The sequence below is a fragment of the Mesoplodon densirostris genome, chromosome 7 (assembly GCF_025265405.1).
Source record: "Mesoplodon densirostris isolate mMesDen1 chromosome 7, mMesDen1 primary haplotype, whole genome shotgun sequence".
Lineage (NCBI taxonomy): Eukaryota > Metazoa > Chordata > Mammalia > Artiodactyla > Ziphiidae > Mesoplodon > Mesoplodon densirostris.
Genome location: NC_082667.1, coordinates 2,396,203 through 2,417,208, shown reverse-complemented (window position 1 = coordinate 2,417,208; position 21,006 = coordinate 2,396,203). Strand labels below are relative to the sequence as shown.

Sequence of the window (21,006 nt, the reverse complement as noted above, 5' to 3'; positions counted from 1 at the left end):
TGTTCTGGCCCCAGGCTCTGGGAGGGCGGGGCAGGGAGGGCGTGCTCTCCCCGTTGAGCCCGCAGAGGAGCCACTGGAGACAGGCAGTGGGGGCCATGGGGAGCCGTGGGCAGGTGGTGGGGGGCCGGGCTGGGCCCTGGCTGGCAGCCATCAGCAGTGGGTCCGGGAGGCGCTGGGGGTGCTTGCTGTCAGGCAGGTTGATGGGACCCAGGTCCTTGTCACTCGGGCCACTCCTGGGACCCTGGCGTGGCTCCCAAGTCTCTGCTAATGTGCCAACCCCGCCAGGCACGTGGGCAGCGCTGGGCCAGGGGTGAGGGCTCGGTGGGAAGGTCCCTGGGTGGTGGGAGGGGCGGGGGGCAGCTAGACCCTTCCCTCCCCGGGCCTCCTGGGCCCACCTGGGCAAGGAGGGGCGTCTCTACCACCTCGGCTCCCGCCCAGCCCCCCAGATCCCCCTGCACCTGAGCTGTGTACACAGGCCTCACCTGCTCGCCTTCCACCCGCTTTCTGCCTGGGCACCAGGCACACCCAGGGTCCCATCCGTGTCCCGGGCTGACAGGGGTGTGGCCGGCCGGCTGCTCCCAGGGTGGGTGAGTGGGGGCATATGGGGGGTGGGCGCTGGGCCAGGAGGTGGGGCTGGGGAAGGGGGAGACAGAGCCCACACAGTGGGGCTTCAGGGGGGCCGGCCGGTGGGAAGGGCACCGGGGCAGACACCCTTTTGGTGGCCCCCCATTTCTGCCAGAGCGGCGCCTGGGGAGAGGGGCTTCCCTGGTGCAGGCGGCCCCGGCCTCTGGCAGGAAGCGGGGCAGCGCTTGCCTCTCGCGCCCTCAGGCGTGGGCTCTGTCCCTGCAGAGAGGGCCCCATGCAGGGTGCCGGGGCTCCCGTCCTGGCAGCCACGGGGGTGCTGGCGACCGACAGGGCCCGGGCCTGTGCCGGGGTGAGATCGAATTCGGAGGCTCCGGGAAGAAGCGAGGCAAGGTGAGAGGCTGCCTGCACCCCCCGTCCTCCCCTCAGCACTGAGCCCCTGCGCCCGCTCTCCCACAGCGGGGGTGGCGGGTGCACGGGGGCTGTTCAGAGCCCCAGGCGGAGACAGCTGTGGAGCGGGCAGCACCCTCCGGCCTCAGCCTCTCCCGAGGGGATGGGGACGCCCAGGTCACACAGCAGGTCAAGACGGGGCCTGGGGGAGCCCTGGCCTCTGGCTGCGACCCTGCCCCCCACCCCGTGGAGCCCAGCCCTCCCCTGTGCCCTTACCCAGCACCCCCATACTCAGTACCCCCATGCCCAGCACCCCCATACTCAGAATACCCCCATGCCCAGCACCCCCATACTCAGAATACCCCCATGCCCAGCACCCTGTGCCCAGCGGTGTGGCCCCGTCTGTGCTCTTTGACCTTCTGCTGGCCGAATGGCACCTGCCGGCCCCCAACCTGGTGGCGTCGCTGGTGGGCGAGGAGTGGCCCTTTGCCCTGAAGCCGTGGCTGCGGGACGTCCTGTGCACGGGGCTGGTGAAGGCGGCTCAGAGCACACGTGAGGCCCCGGGCCAGGGCCTCGGCCCTGCAGCCCGCTAGCCCCACAGCCACCCTTCCCCGGTGGCAGTGGGAGCAGCCCCAGGGACGCAGCAGAGGAGCCTTCCCCAGGAGGGCCCGGCCACCCCGTGGGGCCCACAGGCCTCAGCGAGACACCTGGGGGCAGTGCCAGCTTCCACACCCCACTGCCCGTGGGTGGGCCCCCTTCGCCCCCTCTGCTTCCCTCGGGGGAGGAAGCTGGCCCGAGGAATCTGGCCAGTCGCTGGGGTCAGAATCAAACTTCTGGGCTTTATTTTCAGGCCGCTGGGCCTTCAGAAAACCCAGTCAAGGACGTGGGGTCTCTGGTCTCCTTCATGCCAGAAATGATTGATTGCAGAAAAGACAAAAAGCCTGGTCTGTGCACCCACTGGGCTGAGGGCTTTGTAACCGGGAAAGACCTTCCTGGGTTCTGGCCCAGCACAGGCCATGGGACAGAGTCGTGGCCTGTTCTGTCCAGATGTCGTCTGGGGGTCCAGCTCCCAGCAGATGCCCCAAAGGCAGGAGGAGGCCCTGGGGCCACTGGGCGCAGTGACTCCCGGACCTGCAGGTTCCTGGATCCTGACCAGCGCACGCCATGTGGGCCTTGCCCGGTACGTCGGTCAGGCTGTGCGTGACCACTCACTGGCCAGCACGTCCACCAAGGCCCACGTGGTGGCCATCGGCATCGCCTCATTGGGCCGCGTGCTACACCGTCAGCTTCTGGACGCTGCCCAGGTGAGCGTCGGGCTCGGGGCACTGTGGCCTTGGGACACGGTGGGCCTGGGAGGCCCCCGAATATCGGCCACCCCCCAGGGCAGGAGGGCATGCCTTAAGGAGGCCACCAAGGCATGCTCACAGCTGACCACAGCCCTCCATCTGTGACTGAGTCCCCCCACAGTGGACAGGCCAGCAGTGGACAGACCAGCCCCAGACCTCGGGGGCTCAGGGGCCTGGGCGTGGGGCCGGGGGAGGAGTGAGGCTGCTCTGAAGGACTGAGGCAGGGAAACGACTCAGAGCCAGGGGAGGGGGAGGGGCTGCAGGGGAGGGACCGGAGGGGGAGCAGGGAGCCGCGTGCACAGCATGTGGCCAGCAGGTGGCAGCATCGCCCCGGGAACGGCATGGGGAGGGGGCTGCCAGGCTCCCAGCCCGCACAGACTTGCCATGGGGACCTGGGCTCCAAGGATCCCGCCCAAATCGGTGCCCAAATGCCTGGCTTGGCCACCGCCCCGCAAGTTTGGGTGACCCTGGGCAAGTGGCCTCTGCTCCCACCTTGGGGGAGGGGTCTGAGGCAGGTCCAAAGGAGGCCCAGGCAGCCCTGTGAGAGAAGCTCCCCCCAGCGCTGGGCTCTGTCTAGAGGGTCCCCTCCCTGTGCCTGCCTCTGGACCCCCGAAACAGCAGCCAGCCTTCCCTCCGTCTGGAGGACGGGGGGCCTGGACAGAAGCCTTGCCCAGGCCTCATGATGTGCGTGGGGGACCCAGGAGGACAGCCCTGTCCACTACCCCATGGACGATGGTGGCAACCAGGGCCCCCTCTGCCCCCTGGACAACAACCACTCCCACTTCATCCTGGTGGACCCGGGCACCCCTGGGAAGGTCAACGAGCCCACAGAGCTGCGGCTGAGGCTGGAGAAGCACATCTTGGAGCAAAGGACCGGCTACGGGGGTGAGGCCTGCCGGGCTGCCCAGGGAGGCTGCCAGGGAACACGGGATGGGGGTGGTCGCAGCGTGTGGACGGGGCTGGAAGGACCACCAGGGCGGGCAGGGAAGGGCATTCCCGGCTGAAGGCACAAAGCATGCCAGAGTGTTGAGACTCAAGCCACTGGGAAGACCTGGGAGGGGGAGCTGCCAGCCACGGCGACAGGGGACACAGCTGCGGGAAGTAGCCCTGCCAGGCGGCGACATTCCCACCAGTCGGCAGAGTGGCTGTAGGTCGATTTACAGTGGGGGTCCCCTGGCTAGAGGCTCTGGCTGTGGGCTCCGAGCTTTGGAAGGAAAATGAGATTTCCAAGTTTCAAGAAGCCTATTTCCCTCCACTGGCCCGAGGTAAGGCGCCACCAGGGGGCAGTGTTGTCCGAGGCCTGGGTACCGCTGTGGCCAGCTGTGGGTTCGAAAGTTGGATTTGCTAACACTAGTTAGTGCACGACTAATATTTATAAACAAGATATGTATAATTGCTTACAATATTTATAAGCAATGTGAAATATCTGTCAACTGAGCACCCTTTAATGAAAACACAACCAAAGCTGTGTTTAAACCATCACCATGTGGGTGCAGTGCTGAGCCCCGTGTTCCTGATGCCTGGCGGCCCACGCAACCCAAGTATCCTCCACATTCATTCAGGAGGCGCCTTAGGAGTTAGAGGGGACCCTGCTGGGTGTGGGGTGGGGGGACGATCCCGCCTGCCTGGAGTCCTCCCAGCAGTTTGCTGGGCTCCTCCTATACAGCCTACGCAGCAGGTCCAGGCTTCTCTGGGGCTTCACCTTCAAAAGTCTCATTTCTGGTTTGTTTGGGAAAAAACTGACCAGCGCCCCTCCTTCACCTCTTCGATGTGCTCCGTGGGCCTCGGATGACCTGGCAGGTGGTCAATAGAGCTTTCTGCCCTGATGCGGGGAGATGCCAGGCCCTCGGAATGTGGCTGGTGCAGCCAGGGACTGAATATTCAACTTGAGGTTTAAATAGCCACGAAGCGGCCACATTGTATAGTGAGGTGCAGAACTGGCATCCTTTCCCCGGGGGACGGGGCAGCCTGGAGCCCGCACTTCTCTAGAAAAAGCCTCTTGGCTGGAGTTTGCCCAGAAAACGTGGCAAGTTGATGGTCTGAGGCCGTGGTGGTCACCCCATGGGGAGGGTCCCAGGCCCCCCGCTCGCCTGGGCACCTGGGTGGACCTGTGCTCCATCTGCAGGCACCAGCAGCATCGAGATCCCCGTCCTGTGCCTGCTGGTCAAAGGTGACCCCAGCACCCTGGAGGTAGGCAGGGCCGGCAGGTGGGGGCCTCCTGCAGGGCCCCCCGCCAGGCCAGGGACGGACCTGGAGCTGACTCGGCCTGCTGTCCCTCCCTGTCCACCTCACAGGATTTCCAGGGCCGTGGAGCACGCCGGCCCGTGGCTGATCCTGGCAGGCTCGGGGGGCATCGCCGACATGCTTGCTGCCCTGATGAACCAGCCCCACCTCCTGGTGCCCCAGGTGGCCGAGAAGCAGTTTAGAGAGAAGTTCCCCAGTGAGAACTTCTCCTGGGAGGACATCGTGCACTGGACAGAACTGGTATGCGCCGCCCGAGACAGGTCAGGAGGGCCAAGCACTGGTCCCTAACCCGGACTCCGCCCCCTGCATTCCCCGTGCCCGGCCCCTCTGGCTGCAAAACTACCCCACCTTCCCGTGCTCACCCCTGCTTCAGGCCCTCAGGCCTGGGGGCGGAGCCTCGGTCTGTGGGTGGGGTTGCCCTGGGCCCAGCGGGAAGAGGGCTGGCATTCTCACTGGGGGACGTGGGGTGGTATACCACGTGCCCGGCCCAAGGCGCCACCTCGGGGCCTTTGTCCATCCTCAAGGCCTTGGTGAAAGGTGAGACCTGGCCACGCCCACTGGGAGGCCCGCGGAGGGCACCGGGCAGAGGCAGATGGCTGACCAGCCTGGTAAGGGGTGGCTCCCGGCCCCTGCCCCGTCCTGGGTCTCGGCCTCCAGGGGCAGGGCCGCTGCCTGGGGGCTGTCAGTGGCCGGGAGGGACCCCTGGCATGGCTGCACTCCGCTGTGTGTGTGGGCGTGTGAGCGAGCGTGCTAGTGTGTGGGCGTGTGTACCGGTCACTGCTCGCTTCGGCCGTGGCAGCACGTGTAACAAGACTGGAGGAATACAGAGCCTACCAAGGCCTCCGTGCAAGGATGACGTGCCAATCCGTAGAAAGTCCTGCCTTTGTCAAGTTTTATGTTACTATATTTTATCACAATTTAAAAAACTAAACTGTTCAATTAATTCAGGGAGTTTTAGTGTTTTCATAAGGTTGTGCACCGTTACTACTAACTCCAGAACGTTTCCACCACCCAGAAGAGCCCTGCTAGTCACCCCGATTTCCCCCAGCCCCCCACAACCACGAATCTGCCGTGTCTAAGGATTTGCCTACTTGTGGCATTTCCTATGAATGGGATCACACAGTGTGTGGCCACTGGCGTCTTTCCTTCACTGAGCACGATGTTTTGGGGGTTGTCCACGTTGTAGCCTGTGTCGGGGCTTCACTCCTTTTTAGGGTGGAGTAATATTCCACATTTCGTTTCTCTGTCCCTCTGTTGATGGGCACTCGGGTTGTCTCCACTTTCTGGCTGTCACCTGATGTGCTTCTTCTTGGACATAAACACCTGTGGAGGGGCTGACCGCTGGTGGGGGACAGGGGCCCAGGCAGGGAGGGGCTGTGCGGGGCAGGGGGCCTGGACACCCTTGAGGGAGGGGAGTCTCCTCCAGACAGGCCGCCGGCTCCCTGCTCTTCTGTTCACCCCTGGGGTCCCCTTGGGGTCCTGGTGCTCCCAACATTGGCTCCTGGGGTTCTTGGGATGTCTTGTGAATCTAGAGGGTGTGGAGCAAACCAGGGTGCGATTCCCGTGGCTGTGCGTCTCGGAGAGTCACCTTGAGGGACCCTGTGGCCAGCGGCTCTGACGGCGCCTAGGTTCACCCTCCCCACCTCCGCCCGCAGCCTGCAAGAGCCGCAGCCAGGAGGCGCAGGACTACCCGGATGAGCTGAAGCTGGCCGTGGCCTGGGACCGCGTGGACATCGCCAGGAGCGAGATCTTCAACGGGGACGTGCAGTGGAAGGTGTCACCCGACTGTGGCCAGCTCCGGGCGGGGACGCCTGGGGGGCTGGGGCAGGTGGTGTCCGGGTGCCTCCTGGCCCAGCCGTGGCTGCGCGGGCCGGGGGAGACCGGGGCACCTGCTGCCGCCTCACTCGTCTGCCCCCCAAGGCAGGATGGGCCGAACTGCGGCGGCTGTGGGCCACCTGGCGCAGCAGGACAGGCGGGGGCCTTGCCGAGGGTCCTCACGCCCCGCCCCAGTGGCTCCCTCTCCCCCTCCGCCCAGTCCCGCGACCTGGAGGAGGTGATGACGGACGCGCAGGTGAGCAGCAAGCCCGAGTTCGTGCGCCTCTTCGTGGACAGTGGCACCGACGTGGCGGACTTCCTGACGTACGCGCGACTGCAGCAGCTCTACCGCTCGGTGCCCCTCAAGAGCCAGCTCTTTGACCTGCTGCAGCACAAGCACGAGGAAGGCTGGCTGATGCGGGCTGGGCTGGGCGCCCAGCAGGCCCGGGAGCCGCCCGCCTTCTCCCTGCATGAGGTGTCGCAGGTGCTCAGGGACTTCCTGCATGACGCCTGCCGTGGGCTCTACCAGGCGGTGGGCTGTGAGCAGGCGGCGGGGGGCGGGCGGGGCCGCAGCTGCGGGCTGACACCCCCGTTCTCCAGCAGCAGGACCCGGCCCTGCGGCCCACGTCACAGGCCCGAAGGGGCTGCTGGGCCTGAACCAGAGGAGAGAGAGGCCCTGGAGGGACCTGTTCCTGTGGGCGACGCTGCAGAACCGCCACGAGATGGCTACCTACTTCTGGGCCATGGTGAGGACTCCGGGGAGGGGGCCGGGTCCCTGGGGGCGGGGTGCGGCGGGGAGGCAGCCACATCCTCAGACCTGACCTCCCAGGGCCAGGAGGGCGTGGCAGCCGCTCTGGCCGCCTGCAAGATCCTCAAAGAGATGTCCCACTTGGAGACGGGAGCCGAGGTGGGCTACACCCTGCGTGAGGCCAAGTACGAGCAGCTAGCCCTGGGTGAGCAGCCGAGGCCGTGGGGGCTGCAGTGACCCTGTGCTCCTCGGGGCCACTGGCCTCCCCCTTAAAATCCTAATGGGGGCAGACAGGTACACGGCTGACGAGGACGCAGCTCCAAAGCTCGGGCCAGCTGGGCCTTGTGGCCAGGCGGGCAGGGACACTCGGGGAGAGGGAGGCCCCCATGATCCCGACAAGCAGGCCGGGCCGGGATGGGCAGCCTCCGCGTGGCCGGCCTCTCCCGGGTCTCACCAGCCCCCTGGGAGGCAGGCACAGGGCAGAGGGCCGGCCGGAGGAGGAGGGCAGGCGGGCTGGGCCTGGGCATCGTGGCAGCGGCCGTGCCCTCGGGCAGACCTCTTCTCCGAGTGCTACTGTAACAGCGGGAAGTGCGCCTTCGCCCTGCTGGTGCGACGGAACCGCTCATGGAGCAGGGCCACGTGTCTGCACCTGGCCACCGAGGCCGACACCAAGGCCTTCTTTGCCCACGACGGGGTGCAGGTGAGCCCTGGGGAGGGCTGTGGGGCGAGGGACTGAGCAGACAGGAGGTGCCCCAGCCGACCCTGCTCACGCGCCTCCCCCAGCCTGTGTCCCGGCCATGGTGGTGGGGGGCTCCCTCAGCCGGTCACTCTCCCCACGTCCAGCCCTTTCTCCACCTCCAGTCTCGGCAGAAACTCCGCTTCCTCAGCTCAGCCCTCCCGGACCCCCGAGCCTGGCCTCCCCCATCGAAAGATCTTCCTTCCCCAGCAGGATGGAGGCTGGGAGGGGCAATGCTTCCGCTGAATCTGGAAGGGCAGGCCTGCTGCGGGCACAGCAGGGCAGAAGTGTGGAGGCAGGGGCAGGCGGGGGGAGGGGCAACCGTGCCTTTATTTCAGGCCTTCCTGACCAAGATCTGGTGGGGGGACATAGCCTCGGGCACGCCCATCCTGCGGCTGCTGGGTGCCTTCCTCTGCCCGGCCCCCGTGTACACCAACCTCATCACCTTCAGGTCTGTCAGGACAGAGCGGCTGGGGGGCCTTGGGCTTCACTGGGGCTGGTGGCAGCATGTCCCCGGCGCCGGCCCCCACCGCATCCAGCATACATGTGGGCCCCCCTATGCACGCCCCCTACCCGTGTCCCTTTGCAGTGTGTCCAGCACCTCCTCTGCTGGCTGGGTGCCTGGGACCAAGTGGGGGGCCTCTGGGTGCCCTCCCCACGTCGCTGAGGGCCCCCTGTGCTCCCAGTGAGGAGGCCCCTCTAAGGACGGGCCCAGAGGACCTGCAGGGGCTGGACAGCCTGCACACGGAGAAGAGGCTGCTCCGTGGCCCGGGCAGTCGGTGAGGGCCCTGCGGAGGGTGGGCAGTGGCAGGGAGGCTGGGCCCTGGTGGGCAGCGGCAAGCTCGGGGCTCTGGCCGCCCGCCTCACCACTGGCCGTGGCCTCCTTCGTGGTGCCGGGCGGAGCAGCTGGCCAAGGCGCCAAGGACTCAGAGTGGCCGAGGCCCATGAGCCGCCTTCTTGCTCACGCGCTGGCTGAAGTTCTGGGGGGCGCCCGTGACTGTGTTCCTGGGGAACGTGGTCGTGTACTTTGCATTCCTCTTCCTGTTCACCTACGTCCAGCTGGTGGACTTCAGGTCCCCTCCCCAGGGGCTGTCGGGGGCTGAGGTCACCCTCTACTTCTGGGTCTTCACACTGGTGCTGGAGGAGATCCGGCAGGTCAGTGGTGGGCCCAGCCCACCGAGCCCCGTCCCAGCTCCAGATGGAGCCCCGATCCCTGACGGTCACAGCCTGGCCATGGCGGGGCTGTCCCCAGCTAGGTGGGGGCCCAGGTAGCTGTCACTGGGCCGTCTGCCCCCTGCCAGGGCTTCTTCACAGATGAGGACACGCATCTGGTGAAGAAGTTCACTCTCTACGTGGAGGACAACTAGAACAACTGTGACATGGTGGCCACCTTCCTGTTCATTGTCGGTGTCACCTGCAGGTCTGTGGGTCCCAGAGGCCTGGCAGGGGCAGCCCTGGTGGGCTGGTGGGCCAGGCTGCCTTCAGGATGGGTCTTCTCAGGCCCCGGAAACCCTGTGTTTGTATGTCCCATGCTGTGTGTCCTGGGGGAAGCCCCTGCCCTCTCTGGGCACCAGCAGCCGTCCAGCCTGCCTTACCCCCGCCCTGCCAGGATGCTGCCCTAGGTGTTTGAGGCCAGCCGCATGATCCTCGCCATCGACTTCATGGTGTTCACGCTGCGGCTCATCCACATCTTTGTCATCCGCAAGCAGCTGGGCCCCAAGATCATCATCGTGGAGCGGATGGTGAGCCCCCGCCCCTGGGAGGGCAGTGAGACGGAGGCCCACCACCAGGCGGGTGCTGATGCTTCTCTCCCCACACGCCTACCCGCCGTGGAGATGAAGGACGTCTTTTTCTTCCTCTTCTTCCTGAGCGCGTGGCTTGTGGCCTACGGCGTGACCAGCCAGGCGCTGCTGCACCCCCATGACAGGCGCCTGCAGTGGATCTTCCGCCGTGTGCTCTACCGGCCGTACCTACAGGTCTTCGGGCAGATCCCACTGGACGAGATCGACGGTCAGCACGCAGCCTGGGGGTGGGCGTGGGGGTCCTCTGTGCCCACTCTACGTGGGATCCCCACCCACCCCGAGGTGCAGCTGAACCGAGTCCAGTTATGAATGTTCCTTTTGTAAGACCCTGGACATGTGGCCCTTGAGAGGGGTGTTTGAGGGTCACAGGAGACCCCGGCCTGGAGTGGCTGAGAGCGGGGGGTCCCCGAGGCTGGCCCCCCAGGCTCTGCCCACCCACACAGGGCCACGTCCGGCAGGGGACGGCTCCAAGCTGATGTGTGTCAGCTGCGGAGGCCCCAAACTCGGGCCTCGGGCTGGAGATGGAGACGGGGCTGCAGGGAGAGGGAGCAGCCTGGGCGGGGTGGGGGGAGCCTTGCTGGGAAGGGGGATGGGTAGGCACTACAGGTTGCCTGGGGTCTGGGCCCTCCAGCTGCCCCGCCCCCCCGGCATGTCCCCAGCGGGCATCAGGTCTCCTGTCCGCCCCCATCCACCCGGCCCCGCACCCAGCCCCGGGCCCACCTGCTGGAAAGGCCCTTAGCTAGGAAGCCGCTCCTGATGGCATCTGTGCTTCTGGGGACCCACCCAGCATGTGTGCCTGATCTCCGGCCGGGTGTGTGTGGTCTGTCTGAGGGGTGTCTCCAGGGCGGCCCCTGTACAGGGGGTTGGGGGCGCTGGGGCTGGTGGAGGCTCTGAGACCTTCCCACAAGTCAGCACAGTGTGGGGGGCAGAGTGGCTCAGCCATGGGGGCTCAGGGAGACCTGGGCTGGAGGCAGGGACGCCTGTACAGGCTCTGGGATGGCTGGGACTCAGTGAGGGGGAGGGGGAGGGGGACCAGCCCCTCAAGCAAGGTGGGCCAGCAGCCAGGGCCCAGTGTGAGGGCCCAGGGCACCCGCCCTGCCGGGCACTCCTGGCATGAGGAGGGGGGCGGAGGGATCATTCGCTCAGGCTGGTGTCAGACTGAGGCCACCTGGGGCCCACCGGACGATCACGAGCACACTGTCCCTGAGGCCTGACCGTGGCCACTGCAGCTAATGACGCAAGGTCAGCGCCCCACGACCTGGTAAATATTTGTCAATGGGATGAGGACGTGACTGAAGCAAACAGGCCTCCAGGACGGGGCCGCGGTGGGGCTGGGCCGTCATGGGAGTTGCCTCCTAATTAGGGTGTTCTGCAGGCTCATTTCCTCGGCTGTTTTCTTAGTCCCGCAGCCTCCGGCACTGGGTCCGGTGTTTGCTCATCCGTGGGCACCAGTTTCCAGGCCATTAGTTTAATGAGGCCCTGCCTGCCCTCCAGCTCTTCCTGCCCGCACCACATGGCCCCTGCTGGGGGATGCGACCATGACCCCCAACACTGCCCCAGTCCCATGGGGCCCCTCGGAAGGAAGGGAGTGAGGGGGGCGCCCCCAGGAACAGGCAGGGGTGGGGGCTCATTCCTGTCCCCATGGCCACACGCTGGTACAAAGGAACTCTGTCATGGTTCGGGGTTCGCAGGAGCCTGGGGCCGCCTGGGCAGGACGGAGGAAGTGCAGACTCCCGGGGGTCCAGCCTGAATTGCTGCTGCGGCTGCCAGGCCAAGTTCCACAGTGGAGAGTCCGTGACCAGGGCCGGGCCTGGGCCGGCACGGAGGGGTCCCTGGCAGGTCCCTGTCTCCCTCCCTGTCTCTCTCCCGACCACCCCCCCGCCCCCGGCCCCTCCCTGTGAGCCCACGGTGGTGCAGCCAAGAGTAATTCCCTCACTTAGGCCGAGAGGGAAGGCAGCCCGCGGTCCCGCGGGCTCCCTGGTGGCCGCCCTGCCCTCCCTGCCCCACACGCGCCCGCGGGAGCTGGGGGCCGAGCGTCCAGGGCAGAGCTCCGTCTCTGGGCTCTAGGAGGTCAGAGACGAGGACAACTCATTTCCCAGCCTAGCCTGGTGGCGCCTTTGAGAGTTATGGGGGAGACGCAGGGGTCTCGTGACCACAGAGCCACTTCCATCAGACAGGTTTACAGCTTCACAGACACGCTTTCCAGGCCTGGCCCTGGCCCACCTCTCAGGGTGCCGGAGGGAGGGAGGAGGGTCACCCATCAGCCCCGGGCAGATCTGTGGGTGGGGAGGGAGGGGGCAGCCGGGGAGGGAACTCACGTGGGGACGCACCAACCCCCATCACAGTAACTCAGGAGGGACTGGCCCCCGTGAGGGAGACACGCGCACACGGAAGCAGGCCCTGCGAGCTTGACACGCAAGCAGGGAGGTGGGGACACAGGCACACACAGAGAGCCAGAGGCCCCCAGTGCCCCCCGGACTCAGTCACAGCATGAAGACTGGGAGGGGCAGTCACAGAAACACAGGCCTACGTGCAGGCGTGTGTCCGGGTCCACGCACACGCACGCACACGCATGCACACGCACGGCCTGTGGAGGTCCCCACCTGGAGCCACAAGCCCTCTTGATGGGGAGGCGCTCTCCCCGCGTCCTCTGCACCGTCCTCCCAACTCCTGGGATGCGGTGGGGGTCCAGGCCGGCCCTGCATGGGTAGAGGCAGGCAGGGGAGGGGCTAGAGCTGGCCCCTCCAGGGCCTCCCTGTCCGGGGCATGGAGCTCAGCCTGCTCCCAGGGCACTCACGGCCCCACCCAGAGGGCACTTTTCAGGCTGGCTTGTCCCCATGACCACAGTGCTCAGTGTTAAGGGTGTTCTGCCTCCATAGGCTTTGGAAATGGTGCAGACCTGCCCCCCAGCTCAGAGTCCTGTGATAGGCAGTAGAGCCACAGAGGCCCTGAGAAGTCCTGCAGGAGAGACTCCACCTCCCCTTGCCGAGGCCAGCTCTCCCCACACTGGCTCTGAGCAGAGCCTTTGGCGGTGGTGGTGGTGCTTGGGGGTGACCCATGAAGCAACCAGCAGAAACCGGGGTCCTCCACACGGCCTTGGCACCGCCTCCAAAGCCTGCGGTCTGGCTGTGAGCTCGGCCCAACGGCAGTGGGGAAGTGGGGCTAGCGCCACCAGGCCAGCCACGCAGGACTGGAGTGTCCCACGACAGGAACTCAGCGCTGAAGCCCAGATGATCCCCAGGAAACCACAAGAGTTGGCCACCTAACCGGAGCCCTCTGTCCCAGGGTGGCCTCGACCGCAGGACAGAGCTCTCGATACCCGAGGGCGTTTGCGGCTCGGCCTGCACCTCCTGCACCGAGCCACTCCCCTTTCAGAAGCCCGTGTGAACTGCTCCGTGCGCCCCCTGCTGCTGGAGGACTCATCCTCCGGCCCCAACCTCTATGCCAGCTGGCTGGTCACCTTCCTGCTGGTCACCAACGTGATGTTCGTGAACTGCTCCTAGCCATGCTCAGGCGCCCGCCCTGCCTCCTTTTGCTCCGTCCACGTCGGGGGGCCCTTAGTTCCAGCGTCTCTGGCCCAGACCTGCCTGGCCCTCCGGACCTCAAGCTGCATTCACCTCTCTGCCCCCAAGAGGGGCCTGGAAATGGGGTGTCACCCAAAACCGTGGCTCCCCTTTGGGTTGGGCCTGGAGGTCAGGGCACCTAGGAGGTGGTGCAGGGCACGGCAGGTGTGTGCGTGTGGGTGGAGTGACGATGCTTTCCCAGGCCCCCGCCCCCCAGGGAGTAGGGCCTGGGTCTGCGAAGGCTGCAGCAGAGGGGGGGCACTGGAAGACCCCAGAGGAGGGGAGAGAAGTCACAGGAGGAGGGGATGGCGAGGCGGGGGGAGCCCTTGGGACTCCGGGAACAGCGCAGGGAGCCGGGCCGTGTGCCCACCGCCGCCCACACGCGTCCGCAGCTACACGTTCCGGGTGGTGCAGGGCAACGCGGACACTTTCTGGAAGTTCCAGCCCTACCACCTCACCGTGGGGTACCACGAGCGCCCTGCCCCGGCCCCGCCCTTGATCCTCCTCAGCCACCTGGACCCGGTGCTCAAGAGGTTCTTCCGGAAGGAGGCCCAGCAGAAGCGGGCGCGCCTGGGCGAGGCTTGGGCTGGACTCAGCTGCCTGGACCAGAGGGGTGGGGCGGGGGGGCCCTGGGCCTGGGGAGGGGCAGCGCGCCCTGGCCCCGTCTGCAGTGACCCTGCAGGCTGGCGCACCACAGGGAGGGCTCCTCCTGCCTGGCTCTGCCCCTGAGGCTGCCTGGCCCTCCCAGAGAGGGACCTGACGGAGCCCCTGGACCAGAAGATGGTGACCTGGGAGGCGGTACAGAAGGAGAACTTCCTGAGTGAGCCGGAGAGGCGAAGGAAGGACAGTGGGGAGGGGCTGCTGCGGAAGACGGCCCACAGGTGCTGGGACCCGGCCCCGCCCCCCCCACCTGGGTGGGTGTGGCAGGCGGCCTGGGGTGCTGAGCCCACCGGGCAGCTTACAGGGACAAGGGCCCTGCCTGGAGCGCTGGCCGCCTCCCCCGCAGGGTGCCGGTATGTAGAGGCACCGGCGGAGCTGGTGAGGGGCCGGAATTCACGCCATGGGACTGGGGGCTGTGAGGTCTTTACCAGGATCACTGTTGGGCATCAGGCTGCCTTACATCTGGCGTGGGCTCTCACGTCACAGGGTCTGAGCTGGGGAAACGGGCTGAGAGGCGCAGGGATGTGGCCCGGTCCAGCACACGGCCTCCCTCCCGACCCTGGACAGAGCTCTGCTGGGGCCTTGCCTGCCCTGCATTTGGGGGATGGGGCCAATACTCATGGTGTCCTCTGCTCTGGGGTCTCCAGGTCTTCCCAGAGAGGTCCGTCCCCAGCCCTCCCTCAGACCCACGTGCCTGGTCCTGCCGGCGGGTGGGGGGGCGGGGACAGCCCTGCCCACCATTGCTGGACAGAACCCCGCCCCCGCCCCGTGCCTGCAGGGAGGGTGCAGCAGAGCTCTGCACCCAGGCCCGAGGGGCCAGAGCACCCTGAACTCAGGCGCCCACAGAGGCTCAGTGACCCCCAAACCCACCCGAAGGGCCTGGGCCACAGGATGGGGGAGGACGGGAAGGTTTCCCAATCTGGGAGCCCTCCCCTCCCCGCCCCGCCCCGCCCCGCCCCGCGCTCAGCGGCCTGCTGCCTGCCTGCTCCTATCCTAGGGTGGACTTTGTAGCCAAGTACCCCGGGGGCCTGAGAGAGCAGGGGAGAAGCGGGTCGAGCGTCTGGAGTCTCAGGCAGGCAGGCACACCAGGGCGCCCTTCTCTCCCGGGGCAGGGGCCTGGCCGCGGGGCTCAGCAGTCAGGGCAGGGAGGGCCTGGGGCTTCGTACTTGTACCCACCCTTCCCTGAGGGGGAGACCCTGCAACTCTCCCCAGGGGGGTCCTGCATTTAAGACCCCTCACCGTCTACTCCCCACGTTACGGTGCTGGAGGGCCCCCCCGCCCGCCTCCTTCGAGAGGCAGCCACCAGAGGAGGGTCACAGAGCAGTGCGGGCGCCGGTGGGCCTGGGGAGGCGGACACAGGGCTTGGCCCGGGAGCTCCCAGCGCGCCTCCCTTCTCCAGGTCAACTACTGCACGGTGCTTCTCTCCTCCATGGCCGACACGCTGGCCCGCAGGGACAGCTACTAGAGTAGGTGTGGCTGTCCCCACACGTCCTGGGTGGGCTTGGGGCGGGGTGGGCGCGAGCAACCCACCGCCAGCCCGCTGGCCTGGGCCTCCGCTTCCCACCTGTCCTGGGAGGGGCCCGGCCTACGTCTCTGATGGCCTTTGGCTGACCAGTCTTCAGGGTGGGTAGGGGCTCTCTGACGAAGCCCACTGACCCAGCCAGGGTGTGAGGGCGTGGCCACCCAGACTCTGGAGCCTCTGCCTGGCCCCACTGGGCTGCTGCCCCCCCCCCCGCCCCCGGTCAGGGCCACCTCTCCCTTCCCCTGCTGCCCCACTGGGCACCCAGCAGCTAAGGAGGGGCCTCCCTTCCCCCACCAGACTCCCGAACTTCAGTGGTGGGAACCCACAGGCCTCTGCTGACCATGGAGGGGGCCTGGGCAGCAGGGAACACCCAGAGGCCGGCCGGCTGCCCTCAAACACCTGAGCCACTTGGACTGTCTGCACGCGGGGCCCACCTCTCCCAGAGCCCCAGGCCCCATGGACGCGCCAGCCTGCCCCCACCTCCAGTGGAGCCCCCCAGCAGGATGTGGCTCAGGGTTTTGCCAAAAGGAACCACTCGCTGCCCTGCCCGGCACCTTCCCTGGACGTCCCGGGCACGAGGTGCAGCGGTGTGTCGTGGGCCCTCCCTGACAGGCAGAGCCCTCAGGACCCCGACCAGAACCAACCAGCCAGGCCCAGGAGAGCAGACACTTGCTGAGCGCCCTGTGCGGGGAACCTCCCATTCGCTGCCTTGGAGTCCAGGCCCAACCTGTGTCGCCCACCAAGAAACTGGTCTTTTTCTGAAACGCCTGCACTTGGAACTTCTGTCCTTTAAGACCCAAGACTGAGTGTTCACCGTGTGTCGGCTGCCACGGCATGGCCCCGACAGCTCGCACAGTGAGCGCCGGGCTGTCCGGCCTGGGCAGCGGCTGCGGGTCACCTCTCCAAGAGGACCCGCCCCCAAAGCTGCTTTATCTTAAATGGAGCCTGGAAAGCACACCCATACCTTGGGCTGCAGCCCCACATGAGAGTGGACCCCAGGGGTGTCTGGGAGGTGTCAGGCGGTCAGTGAAGCACTGCGGGGGGAGAGAGATTTCCTGCCCTGCAGGGATGGGGTCTGAGCTCCTGAGCTTGCCCCAGCTGAGTGGCCAGCCAGGGCGGCCTCTCCTTCCCTTAGGGACCTGGAGCCCTGGGGTAGGGGCGGCAGGGGCAGGGCCAGGCCCGGGGCTCATCAGCGCGATGGGCTGGCCAACCCCAAGTGCTGTCACAGGAGAGCCACGCCCACTCCCGGCTACCTCCCCAGCGCCCTCTGGGGACCGTCCTCATCGCCCTGCACAGCAGCTCAGCAGTCCTGGCGACACTGTCCCAGGACACAGGTCGTCTTCACACACCCTGAGTAGGACAGAGTCAAGGGCGAGCTTGGCCAGGGCTGGAGAGGGCGCTCGCTCAGCTGGCCGCTTCCCCGCTCCTGGCCCTGGGGCTTACAGGCATATGCTGGGGGCAGGGGCTGCACACCAATGGCTGTGAGCCCGCCTCTGGACGGGTCTGGGGTCTCCAACTCTTGCTCTGGACTGAGGAGGGGGTCATCTCAGCTAGGCTGGGAAGACGTGCCACTGAGGAACACAGGCTTGATTTAAAAACCTTCAGAGCCCCCTGACGCTAAGTTGGGAGGCTCCGATGTGGGAACAGGGTGATGGGGTGTCTGGAGAGAAGAGAGGGCCCTGGCCACAGTCAGGCGGAGGGGGGTTGACAAAGAGACACGGAGCCTGAGGAACACCCAGAGCCTTTACTGTCCCCCTGGGCACAGGGTGGGTCAGGGCTTCTGCCATCCCCGGGCCCACACCCTCAGCAAGGTCTCTGCCCTGGCCGCTGGTGCCACCGACAGGCAGCCCGCTGGCTCCCTTCCCTGGGGGTGGGGCCCCGGGCCTGCTCCGCCCCTGAAGCCACACCAGGGGGACAGTGGTGGCCGTCCCTCCAGCTCAGCCAGGGCAGGCAGGCGGCCAGGCAGTCCCCCCACTCAGACCTCCGCGCCTGGGGCCTCGGGGCTGCTGCCCTTGCTCCGGAAGTGGTCCCTGCTCCGCTTCTTGCTGCTGTGGAAGCCCACCGTCTCCCCTGGCAGGATGCTGGCCCCAGACCCCGCGTGGGTCTCCCCCTCAGGTGCACCCACCTCCTGCAGGCCCCCCCGAGGTCTGCTCCACTCCTCAGCCTCCGGGCTCCCGGGCCTGGCCAGGTGGGCCAGCTCCACGGGGCCCTCGCCCCCTGCCGCTCCCGGGATCCCGCGGGTGCTCCCACCCGGCTCCCCTGCCTTCCTCGGGACCCTCCTCTTCTCAAGCCGGGCCTCGCCGGTTCGGACCGGTTTGGTGAAGATGAGCCGGCCCTCCCCACAGCTGGAGGGGTCCTGGTTGAAGGAGGGCACGTAGTCGCTGGGGGCGGCCAGGCTCTGGGGGCCCAGGAAGGCCAGGGCGGCGGCCCGGTTGCTCTGTTTGCTGACCTCAGCCACGTCCTCCAGGCTGTACTTGGTCCAGCGCTCAGGGTGGGCCACGTAGTCAGGAACGGGGGGCACCCTCGGGGGAGCGGGATTCCGAGTGGCCCTGCTCGGGGCCCCGGCTGGAGGCCGGCTGGAGAGTGTCAGTGGCTGCCGGAAGCCCCCACTGTCACCAGGGACTGCTGGGGCCGCAGAGGGCGGAGCCCGCCTGGCTGCCCGCTCCAGGCCGCCAAAGATGTCGTGGCTGCGCTGGGAGAAGGTGGGGCTCGTGCCTCTCAGGTGGAAGGGCTGCACCGCCGCTGTGGGGAAGCTCCTGGGGGGCGAGGGGAGCTTAACGGGGCCCGAATCCCCCAGGGCCTCCCCGGGCGGCCCCCCTGGAGACAGAGCTTCCACTCCAGCATCATCGAGCAGGCTGAGGTCGGAGTCCGAGTCGCTGAGGCAGACGAGGTCAGGAGACAGAGCGTCGCCCCCGGAGCCGAGGAAGTGCTGGCCGTCCCCTGCCTCAGCCATGTGTCCCCCAGCCACGCCACACCTGCACCAAAGCAGCCCAGGGACTCGGTCACTGGGGACAACACAAGCTCTGAACAAGTCCCTCCTGCAGACCCACCACCCCGGGAAAGGAGCAGCAGGAAGAGCTGTGTCCAAGGAGGAACGGCCAGGTCCCCCGCCCCGAAAGCCCTCCTCTTACCTCCCTGGCTGCTGGGCGCCTGTGCTGGACGGCTGGGGGGCCGACCGCTGGAGAAGGTTCTTGGTCGCAACTGCTCCCCCCAGGCACGGCTCTGCTCAGTGGCTCAGTGGCTGGCTGAGGGCAGGGAGGGAAAAGCAGCCATCAGACCAGACGGCAGACATGCAGGAGTGGAGCCACCCCCCCGGGAGGGGGCCTGGGTTTACAGAGCCCCTGACACAGCCAGGCCCAGGAGCTAGTCCTTCTGACGTGTCACCTCATTCAATCCTCTCCAGCCAGTCGGACTAAAGCCACTAGGAAGCCTGCTGCAGGGGCGGGCGGGGGGTCTGGTAGTAAGCAGCCAGCCAGGGCTTGAACCCAGGGCCAAGAGCGACCTCTATTCTGCACTCCCTCACTCAGCCAAGCACGCTGTGTGGCAGGCAGCGAGTACTCCACAAAGGCCGGGGCGCCTGCCTGCTCCGTGGGGAGGAGGTGTGCTCCTGACCGCTGTGAGATGCCCTGGAGCTCCAGAGGAGTCTGCAGACACATCCTTGGCATCTGCGGGTCAAGCGCTCAGGAAGCCGGAGCGGCCTTGCTACGCAGAGGCCAGCCCCACAGCTCCTGGGGCATTCGTCCTGTGCTCCTCCGCACACCTCTCACTTTCCCAGCTGAGCACAGAAGTGCTGCCAACACCTGGTTAGTGTTCCAGTGTCACCAGGCACCCCGAAGCTTGTTTCCAGGCTCAGAGGACAGCCCAGTCTCACCTTCCGCACAGCCCTCCGTCCACCAACTCCCTCTTCCCACCAAGCCTCCCTGGCCCAGGGTGACCCGTTGCTCGTGCACCCACCGAGGACCAGGCCAGGCAGACCAGGAGTGGCTCTGAGTGCCCGGCACCAGGTCAAACACAGGCAAGATCTCCATTCCTCTGGGTCTCGCGTGACTCCCAAAATGAAGGCACAACTCCAGGAAAGGGGACACGAAGTAAACGTCAGTGGTGTCTGCTTTAGAGCTGGCAGGACCGGAGCGGGGAGAGAATGTGCCCGTCATACAGTACGTTGCAGTCAAAGCTGGAGTTCAAACCAGACTCCGGCTTCCTAAACTTGCAACCCCATCCCCTGGAATCGCGGGAACGCCTGTGGTGAGTGGGACACGCCGCGGGGAGACGAGGATCGCGCCCCAAGACAGGGAATGCGGGGTCTGCGTCTGAGTTCTCTGAGAACTTCCCGAGCTCAGCGCAGGGCAGAACTGAGTACAGGCTGAGGGCCTGGGGGGCTCGGAGGAGGGGTTTTCTCAGGGCCGGGATCCGGGCAGGCCAGGTCCCAGGGAACACTGGCTTCTTTGCCGGTTGTCTCGCTCCCCTGGGAGGCGGACCCTTGAGTTTCTCCACTCCACGCGCCCAGGGCCTCGGCCCGTGCTCAGCAGGCTCCCCGTGCCGGGGGCTTAAGTTCTGGGGCCAACTCGGGTGGATGGGCCAAGGGTCCGGGCCTCACGAGGGTCTCCCCGCTCGGCGCATCACACTACGGACAGCGGCCTCCCGGAGCCCGACCGCCCAGGAGCACCGTCCTCCCCACCACAAACCTACCGGCTCACCGCGGCCTGGCTGCCTCCATCTTGCGCCGCGCTCGGCCCTCTGGGAAACTGAGTCCTCTGCCGGCTGAGGGCCGCGGCTTCCGCGCCTGAAGAACTACATCTCCCACAAGCCACGGGGCCGCTACTCCCGAGGCCTGTCGGGAGTGTGGTCTCTACGCATTCTCTGTCTTCCCTCCCGGAAACGGCGCTCTCGCGCGAAGAGACCGGAATTGACTAAGGCCAGGGGGGAGACTGGGAGGCAGAACTACGACTCCCAGAATGCTCGAAGGCTTACGGCCAGCTCCGCGTTCCCGGGGCCACAACGCCACTTGCCGGAAGCCGCGAGGACCGGAAGTGCATCGACGCGTGCGGCGCCGTTCCCGGGCACTTCCGGTCCTGGCCTGGAGCGGCCGGCCACGCCCTCGTGGGTCCCGGGAGCCGGGTAGCAGGGCGTTCCCCACGTTGCACGCTCGTGCCAACCTCCCGACTGCCCGGGCCCGCTGTGCAGCAGCCCTCCTGGGAGAGGCGCCCTTACCTATTCCTGCCGATGGCCTGGCTGGTTATTTCTGCCCCGAAGCGCAGGGCAGATCCCGGTCTCCCCTGGACGGGCCGCACGTACCTCGGCCCGGGGCCCAGGCGGCCGGCGCCCTTTCCCTGCTGGCACCCCATCCGCTGGACGGCCAGAGCGCGCTCCCTCGCCCAGGGCTGCACCCCGGAAATTCAGGGTTCAGGACATGCTGCGGCCTAGCCCAGGGACCCAGAGAGGAGACAGGGCCCGTTCTGATCATCCCTAAGGCCCCCCATGCAGGGCCTCACCAGGAACGTGGAGTCCGGGCCACCGCAGGCAGCTAGTTCACACCGCAGCTAGCAGGGGTGACACCCAGGCCTCGGCCAGAATGTTCCCAGGACTTCGCAGCACAGG

The 21,006-nt window shown here is 66.8% G+C and overlaps 2 protein-coding genes across 4 annotated transcripts; one reads left to right on the top strand and one right to left on the bottom strand.

Annotated features, from left to right (window-relative positions):
• The first annotated feature begins 601 nt into the window (after nucleotides 1-601).
• TRPM5 (transient receptor potential cation channel subfamily M member 5) lies at nucleotides 602-15,351 on the top strand. The gene is given in 27 exon segments (XM_060103884.1): nucleotides 602-608; nucleotides 740-975; nucleotides 1,347-1,524; nucleotides 2,110-2,276; nucleotides 3,020-3,203; nucleotides 4,444-4,525; nucleotides 4,613-4,822; nucleotides 4,936-5,099; nucleotides 5,220-5,366; nucleotides 6,218-6,336; nucleotides 6,598-6,949; nucleotides 6,981-7,123; nucleotides 7,207-7,330; nucleotides 7,680-7,825; nucleotides 8,200-8,312; nucleotides 8,548-8,636; nucleotides 8,754-9,016; nucleotides 9,163-9,281; nucleotides 9,471-9,603; nucleotides 9,697-9,871; nucleotides 13,039-13,155; nucleotides 13,158-13,176; nucleotides 13,619-13,800; nucleotides 13,975-14,107; nucleotides 14,884-14,926; nucleotides 14,929-14,958; nucleotides 15,286-15,351. Coding segments are annotated over 27 exon segments (3,741 nt in total).
• Nucleotides 15,352-17,138: 1,787 nt separating this feature from the next.
• On the bottom strand, nucleotides 17,139-20,485 carry TSSC4 (tumor suppressing subtransferable candidate 4). Of its 3 annotated transcripts, XM_060103365.1 has the most exons (4): nucleotides 20,098-20,485; nucleotides 19,363-19,524; nucleotides 18,540-18,653; nucleotides 17,139-18,383 (listed from the first exon to the last, which is right to left on the bottom strand). In XM_060103365.1, exon 4 carries the CDS (start codon nucleotides 18,359-18,361, stop codon nucleotides 17,384-17,386), a length of 978 nt encoding a protein of 325 aa, XP_059959348.1. In that variant the 5' UTR covers nucleotides 18,362-18,383; nucleotides 18,540-18,653; nucleotides 19,363-19,524; nucleotides 20,098-20,485; the 3' UTR covers nucleotides 17,139-17,383. The 3 variants fall into 3 exon arrangements, with proteins under 3 accessions (XP_059959348.1, XP_059959349.1, XP_059959350.1); XM_060103366.1 differs by lacking the exon at nucleotides 19,363-19,524; XM_060103367.1 differs by lacking the exon at nucleotides 20,098-20,485 and having other exon boundaries at nucleotides 19,363-20,088.
• Between the last annotated feature and the right edge of the window lie 521 nt (nucleotides 20,486-21,006).